Source organism: Spea bombifrons, chromosome 11 (assembly GCF_027358695.1).
Source record: "Spea bombifrons isolate aSpeBom1 chromosome 11, aSpeBom1.2.pri, whole genome shotgun sequence".
Lineage (NCBI taxonomy): Eukaryota > Metazoa > Chordata > Amphibia > Anura > Pelobatidae > Spea > Spea bombifrons.
This window is the reverse complement of record NC_071097.1, coordinates 16,794,361-16,813,601: the sequence shown is the minus strand read 5'-3', so window position 1 is coordinate 16,813,601 and position 19,241 is coordinate 16,794,361. Positions and strand designations below refer to the sequence as shown.

General features: G+C 40.2%; 1 protein-coding gene across 1 annotated transcript in view; it reads right to left on the bottom strand.

The window, feature by feature from the left end:
* Positions 1 to 8,199: 8,199 nt before the first annotated feature.
* The window catches only part of SYNPO2L (synaptopodin 2 like), a 30,986-nt gene continuing 19,944 nt past the window's right edge, over positions 8,200 to 19,241 (bottom strand). The window contains exon 4 of the mRNA XM_053450358.1: positions 8,200 to 11,241. Within this exon, the coding sequence (XP_053306333.1) occupies positions 8,915 to 11,241 (2,327 nt within the window). The 3' untranslated portion in view covers positions 8,200 to 8,914. The remainder of the gene's footprint in view (positions 11,242 to 19,241) is intronic.

Genomic DNA, 19,241 nt, shown 5'->3' with positions numbered 1-19,241 from the left:
GCCTCTGTGTGTGTGAGACTGCCTGAGCCTCTGTGTGCGTGAGACTGCCTGAGCCTCTGTGTGCGTGAGACTGCCTGAGCCTCTGTGTGCGTGAGACTGCCTGAGCCTCTGTGTGCGTGAGACTGCCTGAGCCTCTGTGTGCGTGAGACTGCCTGAGCCTCTGTGTGCGTGAGACTGCCTGAGCCTCTGTGTGCGTGAGACTGCCTGAGCCTCTGTGTGCGTGAGACTGCCTGAGCCTCTGTGTGCGTGAGACTGCCTGAGCCTCTGTGTGCGTGAGACTGCCTGAGCCTCTGTGTGCGTGAGACTGCCTGAGCCTCTGTGTGCGTGAGACTGCCTGAGCCTCTGTGTGCGTGAGACTGCCTGAGCCTCTGTGTGCGTGAGACTGCCTGAGCCTCTGTGTGCGTGAGACTGCCTGAGCCTCTGTGTGTGTGAGACTGCCTGAGCCTCTGTGTGTGTGAGACTGCCTGAGCCTTTGTGCGTGTGAGACTGCCTGAGCCTCTGTGTGCGTGAGACTGCCTGAGCCTCTGTGTGCGTGAGACTGCCTGAGCCTCTGTGTGCGTGAGACTGCCTGAGCCTCTGTGTGCTTGAGACTGCCTGAGCCTCTGTGTGCGTGAGACTGCCTGAGTCTCTGTGTGCGTGAGACTGCCCGAGTCTCTGTGTGTGTGAGACTGTCTTAGTCTCTTTGTTAGAAAGACTGCCTGAGTCTGTGTGTGAGACTGCCTGAGTCTGGGTGTGTAAGACTGCCTGAGTCTGGATGTGTAAGACTGCCCGAGTCTGGATGTGTAAGACTGCCCAAGTGTCACGGACTGGGTCCAAGCAGATGACTGAAAGGACCCAGCGCGCCCAAAGATTGTGTGCAGGAGTCACAATGCAGTAGTGGAGTTGGACAGGGCCTGGTTGCAGGGTGACCACACTCACCCAGGTGAGGCACCTAGGGTTGTGCAGCCAAACACCAGCGCCCTGATATGGCAGCGGATGTAGTCCAGAACAAAGCGAAATCCTGTAGGCACCCTGGAGCAGGCATGAAACATATCACTAGAATACGTGCAGGATGCTGCAGGCAGGGAGTATGGAAGCTAAGCAAAGGGTATAGCAGAAACATAACAAGCAAGGGACAGGGAGACCAGGCACGAAACATAACCAGACAAGACATACATGTTACAGGGCACTACAGTGAACCAGACAAGGAATAAACATTACTAGACAAGATATACATGATACAGGGCACAACAAAGGACAGGGAACAAGGCAAGGAACACAGGGGAAGGAGTGAGGAGCCGGAACCCTCGGACGCTTCTTCCTTTAATCAAGGATAGGAAATCTTAACTGGGACATGGGGAGAGGAGAGAGGAATCGGAATCCTCAGATGATTCAAGGAAGAAGGGCAAAGGTACATAAGAGACAGACAAACATGAAGACAGGAACTAGCCTAAGACTGATTGATAACAATTGGAGATTACGTCACATGATATGGCCATAGTATGCTTAGCCCACCACTACGCCAAAGTACTCCAATGACGGTGGGTCCTAACGCTAATCCCTGCTGACGAAGATACAAAACAAACCAAACATGTAAACCCAACACACAGCACTGAGACATACCTAGGACTGAAGACTGAGACAAACAGAGCACATGGGTGGGGCACACCTTATAAAGGAAACAGAGCTGAAGCAAAGAGCTGAAGCAGAAGCAAGGAATGGAAGATCAGAACAAAGCAAAAGGAAATCCAGGAATGGATTGAAGCAAAACAGGGAAACTGAAACAAGACAGATATGCAGCTCCGCAGCCTGGGCAGAACGTGACACTAAGTCTCTGTGTACGTGAGACTGCCTGAGTCTCTGTGTGTGTGAGACTGCCTGAGTCTCTGTGTGTGTGTGAGACTGCCTGAGTCTCTGTATGTGTAAGACTGCCTGAGTCTGGGTGTGTGAGACTGCCTGAGTCTCTGTGTGCGTGAGACTGCCTGAGTCTCTGTGTGCGTGAGACTGCCTGAGTCTCTGTGTGCGTGAGACTGCCTGAGTCTCTGTGTGCGTGAGACTGCCTGAGTCTCTGTGTGTGACTGCCTGAGTCTCTGTGTGCGTGAGACTGCCTGAGTCTCTGTGTGCGTGAGACTGCCTGAGTCTCTGTGTGCGTGAGACTGCCTGAGTATCTGTGTGCGTGAGACTGCCTGAGTCTCTGTGTGCGTGAGACTGCCTGAGTCTCTGTGTGTATAAGACTGCCCGAGTCTCTGTGTGTGTGAGACTGCCTGAGTCTCTGTATGTGTAAGACTGCCTGAGTCTGGGTGTGTGAAACTGCCTGAGTCTGTTTGTGTGTGAGACTGCCTTAGTCTCTGGGTGTTATGTTCTCAATTTCACAAAAGGTGGAGCTTGACCTTTTTGGGAAAGATATGCTCCTTGAGGGGACAGATTCCTTACTGTTTCAAACATAGTATGACATTACACATATATTTTCTTACAATCACTGCAGCAACCAATAAATAGTTCCTGCGTATTACTCCACTATTGCCACATTTCTCTTTCCACATAACACAAATCAATGCAGTTTCATTACAAATCATGCTGTCATCTGTTTTTGTTCTCTTCTCCGTATCCCTTTACTTATAGATCGAATTACTTAAAATAAAAGGCAGTAACGGCCTTGTCATACAAGACATACATACTGTATATATTTAACTAGATACCTGTGTGTTTATTAGCACTAGATGACTATCAGTGATCTGTAAAGCCATCTTTTCTTTGCATTAACTAGTTATGATTACTTACGTCTCCAATCCTCTATTGGGATCCTGAACCAGGTTGTGTTTCTTTGAGAGAGTTTTGCAAGGTTCTATTACATACTCAGTAAGCAAATTAAACCCAAGGGTCACGTAAAGCATATTTTTAGGACGTGATGGACGAAATGGCTATATTCTTTACAATACATCCATTTTATTATTTTCTTCCCATATTGCAAGACCAAAGAGTGGTCACAATCATCTAATCAGTGACATGGCTTATTTGGTTATACGTTGACAAGATATATCGGTTCACCATTATACCACCTCAATGGTGACATTTTCACCATTGAGGTAGGATAATCAGAATATTTAACTTGTCAAATTGACTAATAGTTATTCTTATTCCTGTCCTGACAAGCAAAAAGATATATCTATGAAAGGTCAGGAGGTGACCATCTGTAAGTGAAATTACAATGGGGTCCAATATATACAGTACAGTTGAGGGGATTGTGTAGTTGTGATGGTTCCTAGGGCCACCCTACCCCTCTGCTATTGTTGTCCTGACTCCCAGAAGACTATTCCCAAAAGAGCGGCCTGATTGAAGCACGGACAGGCTCCGGAGGCGTTTGTGAGTGAGACCGGGACTTCCGTGCCGACCTCCTGGAACTATTTCCGGACATGTCATCACTAGCCGCCGGCGGACATTTCACTCATGTCGCTTTCCTTTTCGCCTACTGGGTTCAGGTCGCTATTTGCATCGTAGCATTTTTACATCCCTGGGAGTCTATCCTGGAATTAGCGGAGGGCTGAGTACATTGACCACCGAGTAAGTTAACTCCTAAGGCCAGCGGTACCGAGACTGTCTTGTATGGAACTATTTATGACGTTGATATTTTCACGGATTGTGCCCCTCAGCTAATGTTATCCAGTGACATGAAGTTCTTTATTGGAGTATTAATAAAATGTATTTTATTGTATTATTTGTTATAGTTTGCACATGACACACTAAGGTCTGGGGGATAATCTAATAAAGATAATGTGTGCTCTTTATCTCCCAGACTCAGTGGCGCCTGCGTCCTGTTGTTTTGTTCACCCCCTTTGGTGTCCCTTCTTATAAAAGGTGACACTTGTCCCACAATAAACAGTTGTTCCTTTTGTTGTACCTAAAGACTAGTCTCGCCTGGTTATTTGGGTACTGAATAGCGATATTCCTTTAGTTTGCTTGGGGATATTGCCTACGGATTGCAATCGATTATCGCCCTGAAAGGAGAAGTCACTCTTGGCGGAGAGGGATAACCTGAGGTCCCTCACAGTAGGAATCTGGGAACTTCCTAGGGTAGACTACCTGGAGCACTCAACCTACTAGGGTAGTGGCTTCATGCATGAGCAGGGTCAGCCATGCAGGTAGTTGAGGCTCCCCCACACAACCTTAATTGAATGAAGAGTGGGCACTGTCAAGCAACACTCACCTTCACGGAGAAAGAAAAAAATTACCCATTGAATCCAGATTTTCCAGGTATGGTCATAATGACCTGTGTGCAGTATACCCAGGAATATATATACAGTATCACACAAAAGTGAGTACACCCCTCACATTTTTGTAAATATTTTATTATATCTTTTCATGTGACAACACTGAAGAAATGACACTCTGCTACAATGTGAAGTAGTGAGTGTACAGTCTGTATAACAGTGTAAATTTGCTGTTCCCTTAAAAATAACTCAACACACATTAATGTCTAAACCGTGGCAACTAAAGTGAGTACACCAATGTCTAAATTGGGCCTAATTATCAATTTCCCCTCTCTGGTGTCATGTGTCGTGGTCTCAGGTGTGAATGGGGAGCAGGTGTGTTAAATGTGGTGTTTTCGCTCTCACACTCTCTCATACTGGTCACTGGAAGTACAACATGGCACCTCATGGCAAAGAAGGATCTGAAAAAAAGAATTGTTGCTCTACATAAAGATGGCCCAGGCCATAAGAAGATTGCCAAGACCCTCAAACTGAGCTGCAGCATGGTGGGCAAGACCATACACATTTCACAGGACAGGTTCCACTCAGAACAGGCCTCGCCATGGTCGACCAAAGAAGCTGAGTGCATGTGCTCAGCGTCATATACAGAGGTTGTCTTTGGGAAATAGATGTATGAGTTCTGCCAGCATTGCTGCAGAGGTTGAAGGGGTAGGGGGGTCAGCCTGTCAGTGCTCAGACCATACGCCGCACACTGCATCAAATTGGTTTGCATGGCTGTTGTCCCAGAAGGAAGCCTCTTCTAAAGATGATGCACAAGAAAGCCCATGAACAGTTTTCTGAAGACAAGCAGACTAAGGACATGGATTACTGGAACCATGTCCTGTGGTCCAATGAGACCAAGATAAACGTATTTGGTTCAGATGGTGTCAAGCGTGTGTGGCAGCAACCAGATGAGGAGTGCAAAGACAAGTGTGTTTTGCCTACAGTCAAGCATGGTGGTGGGAGTGTCATGGTCTGGGCTTACATGAGTGCTGCCGGCACTGGGGAGCTACAGTTCATTGAGGGAACCATGAATGCCAACATGTACTGTAACATACTGAAGCAGCGCATGATCCCCTCCCTTCGGAGACCGGGCCGCAGGGCAGTATTCCAACATGTTAACAACCCCAAACACACCTCCAAGGCGACCACTGCCTTGCTATAAAAGCTGAGGGTAAAGGTGATGGACTGGCCGAGCATGTCTCCAGACCTAAACCCTATTGAGCATCTGTGGGACATCCTCAAACGGAAGATGGGGGAGGCGCAAGGTCTCTAACATCCACCAGCTCTGTGATGTCATCATGGAGGAGTGGAAGAGGACTTCAGTGGTAACCTGTGAAGCTCTGGTGAACTCCATGCCCAAGAGGGTTAATACACTGTTATACAGGCTGTACACTCACTACTCTACATTGTAGCAGAGTCATTTCTTCAGTGTTGTCACATGAAAAGATATAAAATATTTACAAAAATGTGAGGGGTGTACTCACTTTTGTGAGAAACTGTGTATATATATATTCATAAATGCAGAAGCAATTCTTGGTTACTTGGATACAAAGTTTATTGCTTCACAAACTTGGATCGATTAAAAGCTAAGAAATCTCCATTCATAAAATATGTTAATTGATACACTAATAACTATTATGTTTCTTTGTCCCTTTAACATACCCTGCTACACATCCAGTTTTTTCCAAGTGACCTGGTCAAATGTTTGTTAACTTTTGGATACTTTTGTTTAATTGATAATAGAAGAAAATAAAGAATAAATGTACTTTGTAGTTGTGTAGGCCTACAACTTTACATGCAACATAATTTAGGTTTTAAAAAAAAGTTTATCAATTTCAACGTAACTGATTTGAAGTTGTGTCTCAAAAATGGGGAAAATTCCCTCTTTTAGAGGTTCGTCGTACAAATTTGGGCAGATGTTGTGAAAGGCTGAATGCATAGCTTACAGACGTTTTTGTTAAATAAGCACATTAAAGAAAACTGGACATCCAAAAGCTTTTTTGTAAATCAAAAAGGCATGTAAAAAAAGTGTGGACTTCAAACAAGACGCAATTTTATTTTATACCACTGTAAATGTGTATAGGATGCTTTTCAAACACATGGAACTTAGTTCCAGTTTAGGAGCAATAATATAATCTATTAACAAATGAAATACCTAAGCTTCCAGATTTCTACTTGATTTACCATTAAACAGTCATCAGACATATCTCCCTGTGTGTAGGTCATTGCAGTGACTTAAACACTTTCAAATTCATTATCTCATTTTGATGTCCTCATTCTTAAAGCAACCACAAAATCCCAACCTTCCTTCTCGTGTCTTCTCGTGCAGTCCATGATGCAGCATGAAGATAAATGAAAGTCCTTCCATTACTTTAACCATTGCTGTTCTTATTATGTGTAGATACACATTATGTTACTCAAACATATTTACCTACACTACTGTCAGAAGATCCAACAGAGGTCCATGTTCATGCGCCACAATCTGAAAGTAAGCTTGGTGTAAGTGATGCTGTTCTACCTGTGTAGTAGAAGTCTCTCTAAGGATTACTTGGGTGCACTTATCTCAGGATCACTCTCAGTAGTCAATAACAGTACAATCACCAACTAAACACAAGTCAATCAGTAGCAAGTCCGATTACACAATGTGTCAGAACACTGTTCTATATACACAGCCGTCATACTGTAGGATACCAAATGCAGGATTTCCATTAGAATGGCGGTAACTTGTTACCTTGTGTATTTCACGAATGCCACATAAATGCTTTAGTTAGAAACCCAAAGATTGAATAGCCCAGACAACAGTCATACAGTTCATACATATCTGACAAAATCACTGCTTTTAGCATAACATGTTTTAGCCCTCAAAAGCATAAAAAGCAGTTTTGGTATTTGCTATTGGTTTAAATAAAAGGTTCTGCATTTCGGCCAATGGCATGCACATAGCCTAATATTCCTGTTAGCAAATATTTACACATCACTTATTACTTCACTGAGAAGATTGTGAATAAGTGATTTACTTTTCCACAAAGTTAGTATAATATGTTACAGTGAGCGATTTTAAGCATGCATGGCAAGGACACGGGAATAGAAAAAACAAGGCTAATGACCACATAAGATTTTTTTAGGGGCATCTTGAAATATGGATATGATTTATAAAGATTATATGGTTAAACCTAGGGTTGCTATCTTTTACTATTTAAATTTTTTGGACATTCTTCAAGAGTGGCTGGGGTTTGGTCATTGCTGCTGCTATGGGCATAGTTTTAGAGATGACAGCTTAAATGTTTGAACTAGTAGAGAGAGAAGAGACAAGGGATTAAGGAGAGACATTAGTGAAAAGAGATTAGAGAGCATAGAGAGAAAGAATAGGAGAGAGAAGGAAGGAAAGGAAGGAATAGAGTGAAAAGAGCAAAACGAGGCCTTACATGGCCACTGACCGAGACTTTTCCAGGACATAGAGAGGTCGAGGTAGAGCTTGATAACATAAAATAAGCATAGCCATGGAGAAGTAACGCTAGCAGCAGGGGCTTAGGAATTTGAATTGGAAGAGGGTAGAAAATGGCTGGGAGTATGTGGAGCATGTCAAAGGACCACATCTGAGGACCAGAAATCTTCTACTATGCCCAGAATATTGAGCATAGAAAGTCAACCAAATACCAGGAAACATTTATCATCAAATATTCTAGTGCAAAAGTCATGTTTTTTATTTTTTTCTGCTGTTAACATAATTCAAGCTTATTGTTTTAGAATTTGATCTGTGCAGGAACATTTTCAGATTAAACTATATATGGCAAGGCATGTATGCATGCAACAAATAATATAACGTCAGGGTAGCACAATAAGTAAAACACTGCACTACGATCAACATAAACATGTCAAATATGCTTTTAGAGGATAAACACAAAATATTGGCAATGAGAGTTATGCATCTGTGCAAACCACATGCACAAAAACATCAAATTAACATCAGTTTCTTCTCAAGCCGTGTTTATTGAAAACAGAGCATTTATTAGAAGTCTTTACTAAACACATCAAACATTGGATTCTTAATACTCCAATAGTAATACTCCAAACAGGATGCTTACCGTGCACCACACAAAGATTTAGCTTTCCATCACTGTAATTGGCAGTCTGGAAAAGCAAACACACCCAACATTTGTGTGGCTAAGGAGATACAATATTAATGTAACAAGTCTGCACACGTGTTTTTCTGGGTTTGAGTCCGGACTGATAATTGTCACTTCAAGATAAAGGGGCAGCATAACTGGTTTCATATCTTAAGCCATCAACTACTATCCACACAATGTCCATTATTATTTTATCTCTGCGAGTGTTCTTCAGTTAGGACTTGCATTCCTTTCCTTGTACCTTAATTGAAAATCTTATTGATATCAAACTTATCTGCATCTTTGTTGTCATAGTCATAGCTATTTCATATTCACTTCTTCACTGGTCCATCAAGAGACATCATGCCATCGTATGCTTTCATATTTTACCTTATCTGTGTACTTAATTTCTCAGTTCTGCCAGACAGATTACAGTCTTAACATATTAAGTAGGAGCTCTGGGGAGATACTAGAGAAGTCCTTTTGTCTACACAAGTCACAAAACAATTAAACAAAACAATTTTAGCAAGATTTTTTAACTTGGAAGGTTGATTGCTCCATACATTCTTGTTCTTGATATTAAAAGGTTACTTTTGCTGGCCGCCATACATTAGCCTGTATTCCTATTTTGGATGCAGAAAACCTGGGCTTGGGGACCTGGATCCTAGAAATTGATGATCTAGGTGAAGTGATTGAGCTGGTGGGACTGAGAACTGTAGCAGCCCTATTTTCAACAGTGTCAAAATTCTGAAGAACACCCTGGGGTGGTGTTTGGTAAGGAGTAGCAGTTACAGCACTGGATGGCATAGATTGACAGGTCACATCTGTTCTCCATACTGGCTCAGCAAGTGTAGTTGCAGATCGAGGGGTTAACACAGTAGGTGCCATGTTGACCGAGGATGACATTGGAGTTGGAGTTGAGAAGCGTTTAATGTCATGAGTTCTTGCAGTTTTCACAGGAGCTTGCCTAGCTGGAGTGATCAGTAAATGAGATTTACCAGTTTCTTGGCTTGATGGATTTTGATTTGTGGTATTTGAAGAATCACCAAAACAGAACATTGCTGAATTTAGCTGGTAAGGCTGATGACGCATGAAATCAATGGCCTGCATTCTAGCTTTACCAGGAGGGCTTTTTTTCACTTTGCTCTCAACTTTGCTAGGCTGAGATTTGGATGCTGCTAAGGGATAAAATGGAGAATGTATTGGATTGTAGGCAATAGGGGGTGGTGCACGTATATTGGATGAATATTTCCAAGCAGAAGGAAGAGAAGGTGTTGGGGAAGGTGTTCTGGGTCTGGAATTAGGCCTGGAGCTAGAAGAACGTGTTGAGTCAACCACAAACTTGTCCATACGACTTTGCCTTTTTGCAAACAATTCCGCTCCTTTACCCTTAAGCTGGGGCATGTCTTGGTTACCGTTTACAAGTTGCTCTGGTGTTGCTTTTAAACTTGGTTTAGGAGCCACAGGAGGAGGTACTTTCAATTTGCGTGCTGAGGACTGCATAAAATTGCATGCTTCAGCTCCTAGGCTAAGAAAATCCTCTTCAGGTCCAGATTCAAACCCTGTTCCAGGTTGGTCTTGCTTGGGCTTCTCATCTAGGTTCTGCACCATAGACAGCAGCTCTGGGTTGGGTAAACACTTTTTTTCCTCCACTTTGGCAAACATCTGCTTTCTGCCTCCTCTTTTCCGAGCCTCATTCAAGATACCAGTACGTCCAACAGGTACAGAAATTCTTTGTTCTCTTGAAGACACAGACTCCGGTGACAGGTTTATAGAAGTTACTGCAGGGGTGAAAGAAGGTGCTTCCTTCAACACACTGGATGCTGGGCTGACTATGTGAGATGCAGGGTGTGCCAATGGGGTCACTGGAGTGGGATCTGTTAGTTTAGATGCAACTGGCTGTGAACTTTCTGTCTGAGGACCTGATGGACGCAATGGCGATGAGAGGTAAATAGAAGCAGTTGTGGTTCTTGGTGTGATTGCAACTGAGGGGATCTCTGAAGCTCTTGTACCTTCTGCATGTTGGGTTGTTGATGACACAGTTGGCTTTCCCGGTGCTGGAATATAAAGCGATGCAACAGAACTCCCAGAAGCCTTTTGAGTACTAACTAAAGCGGTTGGGCTGAACTGTGTAAATGGTGAAGGTGTTAAGTTTTGCACACATTCACTTACTCTCTTTTGAGTAGAAGGATTGAATGTAACTGATGAAGCTACTGTGCGCTGCCCAACTTGACCAGGAGTAAATGGCCTTGCTGACCTATTAAAGATGCCATCAGCAGTAGCAGATGCATCGACATTGCTTTCCTGTGTAGGCTGAGAAGTAGATAATGATATATTTGTGCTAGCCACTTTAGTGCTCTCTGAACTTCCAGTATCTTGACTTCTCTCCGCATTAACTGATGAACGAGCACTTGCTGTTCTTCTTTGTGGTGGTACTGGTCTTGCTGTCTGTTGTTCTTGAGGATTCTGTGGAGGAATAGTATCGACAGAAAACTGTTCTGATCTCTGTCTTTGCATCTCAAACATTTCAGCTCCCTTTCCTGATGCCTCACTCAGTCCTTTTTCCTCCTGTTGCTCATGTTCCATTTTGGGCTTTTCAATGTCCAAATAGGTGCTGTCCCAGTCTGAGTGGTTTGTTAGACTACGAGCATCTGAGAAACCTTCTTCATCAAATTCTGATTCACTTGTTGGGAATACACCGTCCTCGTCCTCGTTGTAACGATCCTCGTCCACACTGCCGTAACTCACCAGAGTATATTTCTTTGCCCTCTGTCGTCTCTTCTTAAACATAAGCACTCCCTTGGAGTGTGGGTTTGGGGCATCTGTCAGCAAAGATGCAATTGTTCTGCATTTAGTTCTAGCTTCCTTGACATTTTTCTCCTGTACACTCTCACTACGATGGAGCTCTATAAAAGGAAAAACATGATTTCATTACTAATCTTACAATTAATCCAATTACATTTGCATTGACCCAGTCTAACATATTCTTATGAAATAATACAATATTTTGTAATCCAAATATTCAGGGGCAGCATTCAAGCAAGCCAGGACAATGTTCATAGACTATATCAATTATTTGTTATTGTATGGCTGCATTTAATATACCCCCTACATTTGCTTGGTCACTTGAATGTACAGGCGGCAGGAATAACAATTTTTTTTTTGCCATATGACTTGATTTTAATAAATTAAAAAGAAAATAATAACAAAAGTCATGAAAAAGTGAAATATTAACATGTATGTTTTATAAATGGAAAGTTGTAGATGTCTATTTTTGAGTCATTCTGAAGCTTTTGATTCCAGGGTTAAACCTTTAAAGAATAGGTGCAATAAATCATAGCTCTATATTCATATTCAAATGTTATTTTCATTTATTTTTTTTAAATGTAATCTGTCAAGATTAAGAAACCGCAGAGTCTAGGTTTCTCTCCCTAATATCATACAAGAGATACAACAGCAATTTTACAGGGAAAAGTAAATCCTTTATTCTCTGTTAATCTACATTTCTGCACCCTAAACACATTAATAAATAACCAGTTGATTTGATTGTTTGAGCAGAAATATTGTTTTGGCCCAGAAAGGCTGATTATATCCATGGAAAGAATAAATGATACATTTGTTGTTTGAAATTTTGAATCTCAAATTGTTTGCCATATTTGTTCAGAATGCATGCTTTACAGAAACTAGTTTTGTTAAACCATATCATTAAAACTATCTGCCTTCAACTAAGTGATGATTACGGCTAAAATCTCAAATTGGAAACACCTGGAAGAAATATATAGAATATGCCGTATATATATATACTCAAAACATTTCCATGACAGTCTTTCATGAAGCAGTAACTAAAGTCTACAAGCAGGGAAGTACACAGAGTGTCCATACATGTTTCATTATGTATTCTCACCAACACATGAAGGTATATCTCAAATTTCTGCTAGTCAACTCACAAAAATAATTTAGTATAGTCTATAAATTAGAATTACAACAGGTAAATGACTTTCATTCACAGTTTTTATGAGAGAGTAACATATTACCTGCATATAGATTTTCTGTGCTGTGGTAGGACGATGGAGGTGAATCAGGCATGACACATCCACCATTAAAGACACAATGTTCCATAAAGATAGGACGGGAATAAATCCACTCCAATCTGGAGCCAAACCAAAGTATGAAAATCTCCCCAGCCTCTGCTGCCCTTTCTGCAAGCCTTTTTAAATCTCCGCTTTTGTCTGCTTTGGCATTGCAGTTGGGTTGAGCGGCTCTCAGAAACCGATGAGATCATCTGGTCTATTTTTACTGGCCCTTGCTTATCACAGTACCACGTTATGGACATTGTCACCTGTCATTTAAGCTATGTTCTCCTATGCTGTGATTGAGCTAGAGAAAACATATTTTCCTCCAGCCACAATTTCCAGCCCTTGTAATTCAAGTGTGAAACAATGATATGTATTCCATTCTGGAAACATGAGGTCAATGCACTTAAAATACCATAGTTATCCATAAAGACTCAGCTATGTCCAGCTATACAAAGCTGCATCTCTCCTTTTACATTCAAATGGTGGTGGAACCAAAAGTTATAATAGACAAAAAAAATGAAAAGCCAAGCCAGACAAAAAGTGTAAGGAACTGAAAAATAAAACGAAATATGATGAAATATAAAAAATATAAACAGTAAACAACTCCATTGGACTATTTCTAGTTTGACAGATATTTATTTTATCACTCTATCTGCTTTAGCTTGTATAGTAAAATTACTGGATTCAGTGCTGGAGATAAATCTTATCACAAGAAACTGAACAGCAATCCTCTCATCGGTTGCGTTAAAAAAACAAGTAAGGTAAAATACCTAGATATACGGCACCAGGTTTGTTAACTTAGATAATTAATTGTTTCTCATTATAACCTATGGGGGGTTGCTATTCAATTATACATCTTATCTCCTACATTGAATAGAACCGTAATGGCATATCCCTTCAAACATTTAGATGCCAAGTAATAAAGATTTGAGGCAACTGTCTTCCAGCAAGATCTGCAATGTGAAAATTGTAAATTCAAGATCAGTTAAAAGTAAGGAACGTAAAGTATCAATTACATTTTCCTTCTTGCCTTTTCTTGCGATTGTTCCTAAGCTGACAGTTATCAGCTCTCCCTTGATTATTATTATTTATTGTTTTATATAGCGCCATCAAATTCTGTAGCGCTGTACAATGGGTAGACAAGACATAAGAAGTAGTATATAACATAACAATTTGACTTTTTATTTGTCTGTGTGTCTCAAATGGGATTTATTTCAATATTTTGCAGAGCTGTTAGTGGCATATAAATTGTCAACAGGGCCGACACAGACTTCGGCTGCCGTTCTGACTTTACAGTAGCGACGGCGGGAGTCAAAGAAAGAGAAATAGGGACAGGAAGAACTGGTGAGATACAGTGGAAGCTATAAAGACGGAGCAAGGAGGATAACAAAGGATATAGAGATGTCAAAGATATATTAGAAAGGGCAGGATTAACACAAAAAATGCAACTGGTAAAAAAAAAAGGAATGTAACAACTTATAATGTGAGAATTTTCATTTAAATACAACATTTTTTCGTCATTCTGTATTTGAACAGTTCTAGATATATATATAGAATATCATCAGATCCTTGTCCTCGTGCAGGAACAGAAGCATCTGAGCTGATACTGATGTCCAAAGACATCTGATGTATTGTATCAAGTTGCTAACTAATTAGCCCCGCATTCCACCGCATAGATAACGCTACAATTGTAAAGTTATGTAGCGCTAATGCAAAAGATTTCAACCAAAAAGCTGTTTTTGGATTGTAATCATCTCAGTGGTAGCAAAAGGTGCAAGCAGATTTGCTAGATGATGCCACAAGAAACCATATTCTGTTTACATAATGGTGATGCGCAGTAGGATTTAATGTAAATTAAAAGCATTCAACAATTTCAGTAGTCCACATCCCTCAAGAACCCTTGCCTCTGTTGTCCCTCTTTTAAAGAATGCTTCCTGGGTTTTGATTAGAGTCTTCTATACATACACACATAAGTATATACATAATACATATGTAGCAAAGTAGATGACAAATATGACCAGACCTTATGAATTTGTATTTCATAGCACTTTCTTTGTTGTCAATGCACTTGATTATTTTCACATAGTCCGTTATTTACTATGAATGTACGGTCAACATGCCAAGTGTAAACCCACTAGTTTCGGTTCTACTTAGGTTTACTGCTGTAGTAGTAAACTAGAGTTTTCCCACAGATTCAAGGGTACAGCTAAACATAATGCCTAGATCATCATAACTGAGTACAATGGGTACATTTAAACATGCATGGGATAGAATAATCCTATACAGTGCATGAGACAAGGATGAGGGCATGGGACAAGGACCAACATCTAGAAAACTGAGCACTCTAGATGGGCTAAATGGTTCTTATGTGGTCATAGAGTCTATGTTTCTTGTCACGGGAACAGCTGAGCCATGGAGGAGACACAACAATCCTCTAAATTAACAGTATTAGATGCCACCTCTAGTGGTAAGAGACCTACCACGCGTCAAGCACTGCCAACAGAACACAAAAGATTTCTGATCACCATGGGTTTACAGAATTACTTTACACCCCTGGTCACTTGCACTTAGTACAGGGAGTTTAGGGAAGTTCAGAACAGTTTTTATCACCTATAGTATTAGTAGAACTAGTATGATTGCCTTTATAGCAGAATGTAAGAAGTTATTGGTTTCCATAATGATACGACAGATTTGGAAATTTTCCTTAGGATTGTTCTTTATGGTTGATATTTAGCCCTATAAACAAGAACCCTACGATACAATGCATGTGTTTACTATTGCAGAGTGACCTTAGAAGTAAGGTAGTCCATTGCTGGAATTTGGCAAGACAGAGTTGTTCCCTGGGCATTGCTATATTTATGTCTTGATGAAAGGACTTTCCGTCCATAAACTCACTGATGATCTGCTTTTATTAACTGCAAAGCTATAATTCATTTCACTTACAAGTTAATGGCTGAGAAAATTCTAACCAGCAGTTGTGCCGTCTCAGCAAGGAACAAGTATGCTCATACCAGACATGGAACAGAGTGTAGCCTCATAGATAACTAGTTTATCCTGTGGATTCTGGATGGTCCTGTGCCACTTATTTATTCTGATTTCATAGTTTTTGCTGAAACAATCATTGTAGTAAAAACAGAATTCTAGGCTTTTACTTACCGCACCAAGACTTGGGAATGACAGAATTTTGCAAATGTATCCCTTACAAAGTATTGACTTCAGGCTTCCCAAGTGGCTGAAGAATGAACTTTCTCATAATGAAGTCTCTCCCAGAATGTGTAGTTTGTACGGACTACTGGCAACAATTAAGGCTGAGATCACTCCAGATGTATAGGGGGTGACACTTCACTTTCCATAAATAGAAAGTGGAACTGCATTAAAAATGGTGACTCATTCCTTTGGTGATCTAGCTGTTATCCATAATCCTTTCCAATCTGTGACATACATGATTAAGAATCCAATGGGTAAATATACAATGGATTAAGCATTTTAACAATAATGGAGACACCTGTCTACGAGTCTAGAATAACAGTTAGGGCATTGAACAATGAGGTGTCTTTTTTGTTTAGTGAATAGGTATGATTATATATGGTAATCATATTGACTAAATGACACAGGGATTAAGGTCCAGCTGTACCATAGACCCCTACGATATACCGGTAGTTATGAAGCCTAGGTCTTAGAGAACATAAGCTATTTTTGGTGAACAAGTGGACCTACTGAAGCTGGCACTGATAGGTAGACTGCCCCTTAACACGCCTTGTAAATGGTTTCTAGCATTATGTTTTATACTACTATTTGGATTTCAAACAGTACATGCCCCTCATAAAGAGTGAGATATTAGAGTTATAGTTTGTGTTCTGTATACAATTTGTGCAATTGTCCTGATCTAATTACACACAGACATTGAAGGATTGCTTCACTAAAGCTTAGCATATCAAGTGGCAGAGAGCAGCTGAACATGCCTTTCTAAGTTCTGATCTCATGCAGCATGCCTTGGTTAGGGCAGAGCAAAAAATAGCTGTCACACCAGTTGCGACCAAGTCTGAGAATGGCTAAACTCTGTTACTCTGGTCAGTCTTTGGTGGAATGAGCTATAATGGTGTAAAGTCACTGCATGTTATCAATTCCAGCCATTATAACACCATTAGCACCAACACAGCATGTGTAATGTTAGTGGTTATGTCTGCTGCTGCAAGCAGCTGAGTCACTTCATGGTCCTTTTTCTGCAATGGTGTGAATATTTGGGGCAGATTTTGGACATTCCTGTCAACTGTAAGTGATCCGGGTGTTAAATTCAGGACTGCTAAAACCACATAGAACAAAATTTAAAAAAAACACACTAAATCAGGCATATTTATTCATAATATTATTTCAGTGCTGTATATATAAATTATATATTATAATATATATACAATTATATATATAATTATATATATTATATATATATATTATTAAGCGAAACCTGGAATTGTTGTTTTGTTGTTCTATTTCTGCATAGTGTAACTTTTTATTGACTACAAATTTGAACATAATAATATGTGGTATATATGAGCTTGAATTATGGACCTTTATCTCAGACAACCATAAAGTGGCGGTTACACTGTGTTTCTATTAATATACTACAGCTACGCACTTTAATATTTAATTTTAAGTGCAATCTTTGCTTTTTAGACACTGGGTGTGTGTCTGGGTATGTTAGTTTGGGTGTCTGGGTATGTTAATGTGGGTGTCTGTTAGTGTGTGTGTGTTAGTGTCTGAGGGTGTGTGTTAGTGTGACTGGTGGAGTTAGTTTGAGTGTCTGGGAAGGTATGTGTTAGAGTGAGTACCTGTGTGTCTGAGTATATTAGTGTGTTTGGGTATGCTAGCGTGTGTCTACTTATGTGTGTTGGTATGTTAGTTTGTGTGACTGTGAGTGTGTCTAGGTATGTTAGTGTGTGTGAATGTTAGTGTGAGTCTTTGGATGAGTGTGTTAGTATGAGGTTCTGTGTGGGTTAATGTTAGTATCTGGGTATGTGCCTTAGTGTGAGTATTCGGGTGTGTGTGTGTTAGTGTGTTAGTGTGGGTTTCTTGTGTATTAATATGTTAGTTTGTGTGTATTTTAGTGTGTGTTTCTGTGTGCATGTGTGTTAGTGTGAGTGTCCAGGTGAGTGTGTTAGTGTGAATGTGGGTAGTGCGGATATATTTGTGTGGGGGGGTGTATGTCAGTGTGTGTGTACGTGAGTTAATGTGTCTGGTTGTGCTAGTGTGTGTGTTAGAGTCCCCATCCCATAATTAGACTCTGGATCCACCCCTGACATCACAGGAGGACTAGGGGAGGAAATAACCTCCTGAACTACCCCTTAAATTTTAAACAGCTTTTGTTCCAAATTTAAAGCTTGTGTTAATATATACATATATGATACACACAATTTTACACTACTTGTGCCTACCTGTGTTGGGTTAAAACAAGAAGGACGCATATGGAATATAACTTGCAAGTAAAAAGAATAATAACGTTATGATTACTTCCAACCATATAGTTAGGGTTAGGGTCAGGAAATAATGAAGTAAAAAGAAAAGAGATCTCATTATTTCTTCTGTAAGGTCTAAAATCAATAATCCCCAACACCTTCTGTTTATATCTGCTTATATTATATTTGTCTGTATAACCTATGGTACAGATCTGCAGAATTGACTCACTCTACATGAATAAATAATAACAACAATAAATAATACTAACCATGACATATCATTATGTGGTACAACGCCATATACATATACAGCTGACATTGTGCTTATCAAATACGCATTCTATAACATACATTCTTCTAAATGCCTTATTCCATTACATAAATTGCTATCAACAGGTCACATAATTGCACAATAATTCTTGGAAAAGTCAGATGCCTCTTGACTTCCAACTGTGCTTCTAATCAGCATCTAAAATTAAAGTGTCCCTCTAAGACTAGAGGAGAGAGGTTTGTTATCTTTTGTTTAATGTTCATTAAATGCCCATGTATTTTGTAACCATTATTTGTTGGCTCTCCGTAGGTAATAATACTGCTTATGATGTGATCTCACTACAAACTAAGGACATTATATCTCGATACCAAAACAGTCAATGAATAGAAGGTGTGAATTATTTAGCATGTTACTTCCGTTACAACTTATATCTTATAAAGAGTGTTAGTCGTCTTATAAAACTGAAGCAATGAGTGCAACACTTAAAAAAAAAAACGATAAAAATACCTAAAATATTGTTTTCTTTTTTCAAAAGGATATTTAAGAGGAGCAAGGCAATCACTTTGTAATCAAAATATGATATTTTGGGGGGAAAGAGTGGGTTTGGACTATTACTTAATGACATCTGCATAACGTAACCAATATGTTAAAAGGAGCAACGCCGAAAATAGAGGGTATGTCCCTTTCCGTCACTTCCTCAGATGGCATTTACATCTCAGTCACGCATTTGCTATAAGGCTCAGAGGATAGGAATGAAAGGTTCTTTCCTGTCGCCATCTTATTTTTTTTCTTCTTCATATTTAATGTATATCACTTGACATTAATCACTAAGATCATCATACTTACCTAGAAGCAGCTATTTCGCACTTTATGTTTATGTATTAATAAATGTTAAATATTAGTTGCTTACTTGAAGTGATATACTGTGTATTACTACACATTCCTTACAAAAATAGATATCTCTCCCTTAACGCTTTCCCTCAGAGTGCTATCGCAATTTAAAAATAACTTTGGCGTCTTCTGAAGAAGCAATGGTTATTTTTGAGTGGCACACAATATTTTGAGAACGCAGTGTGCTGCTTTTAGTATTCTCTGCATGCAGTGCCATT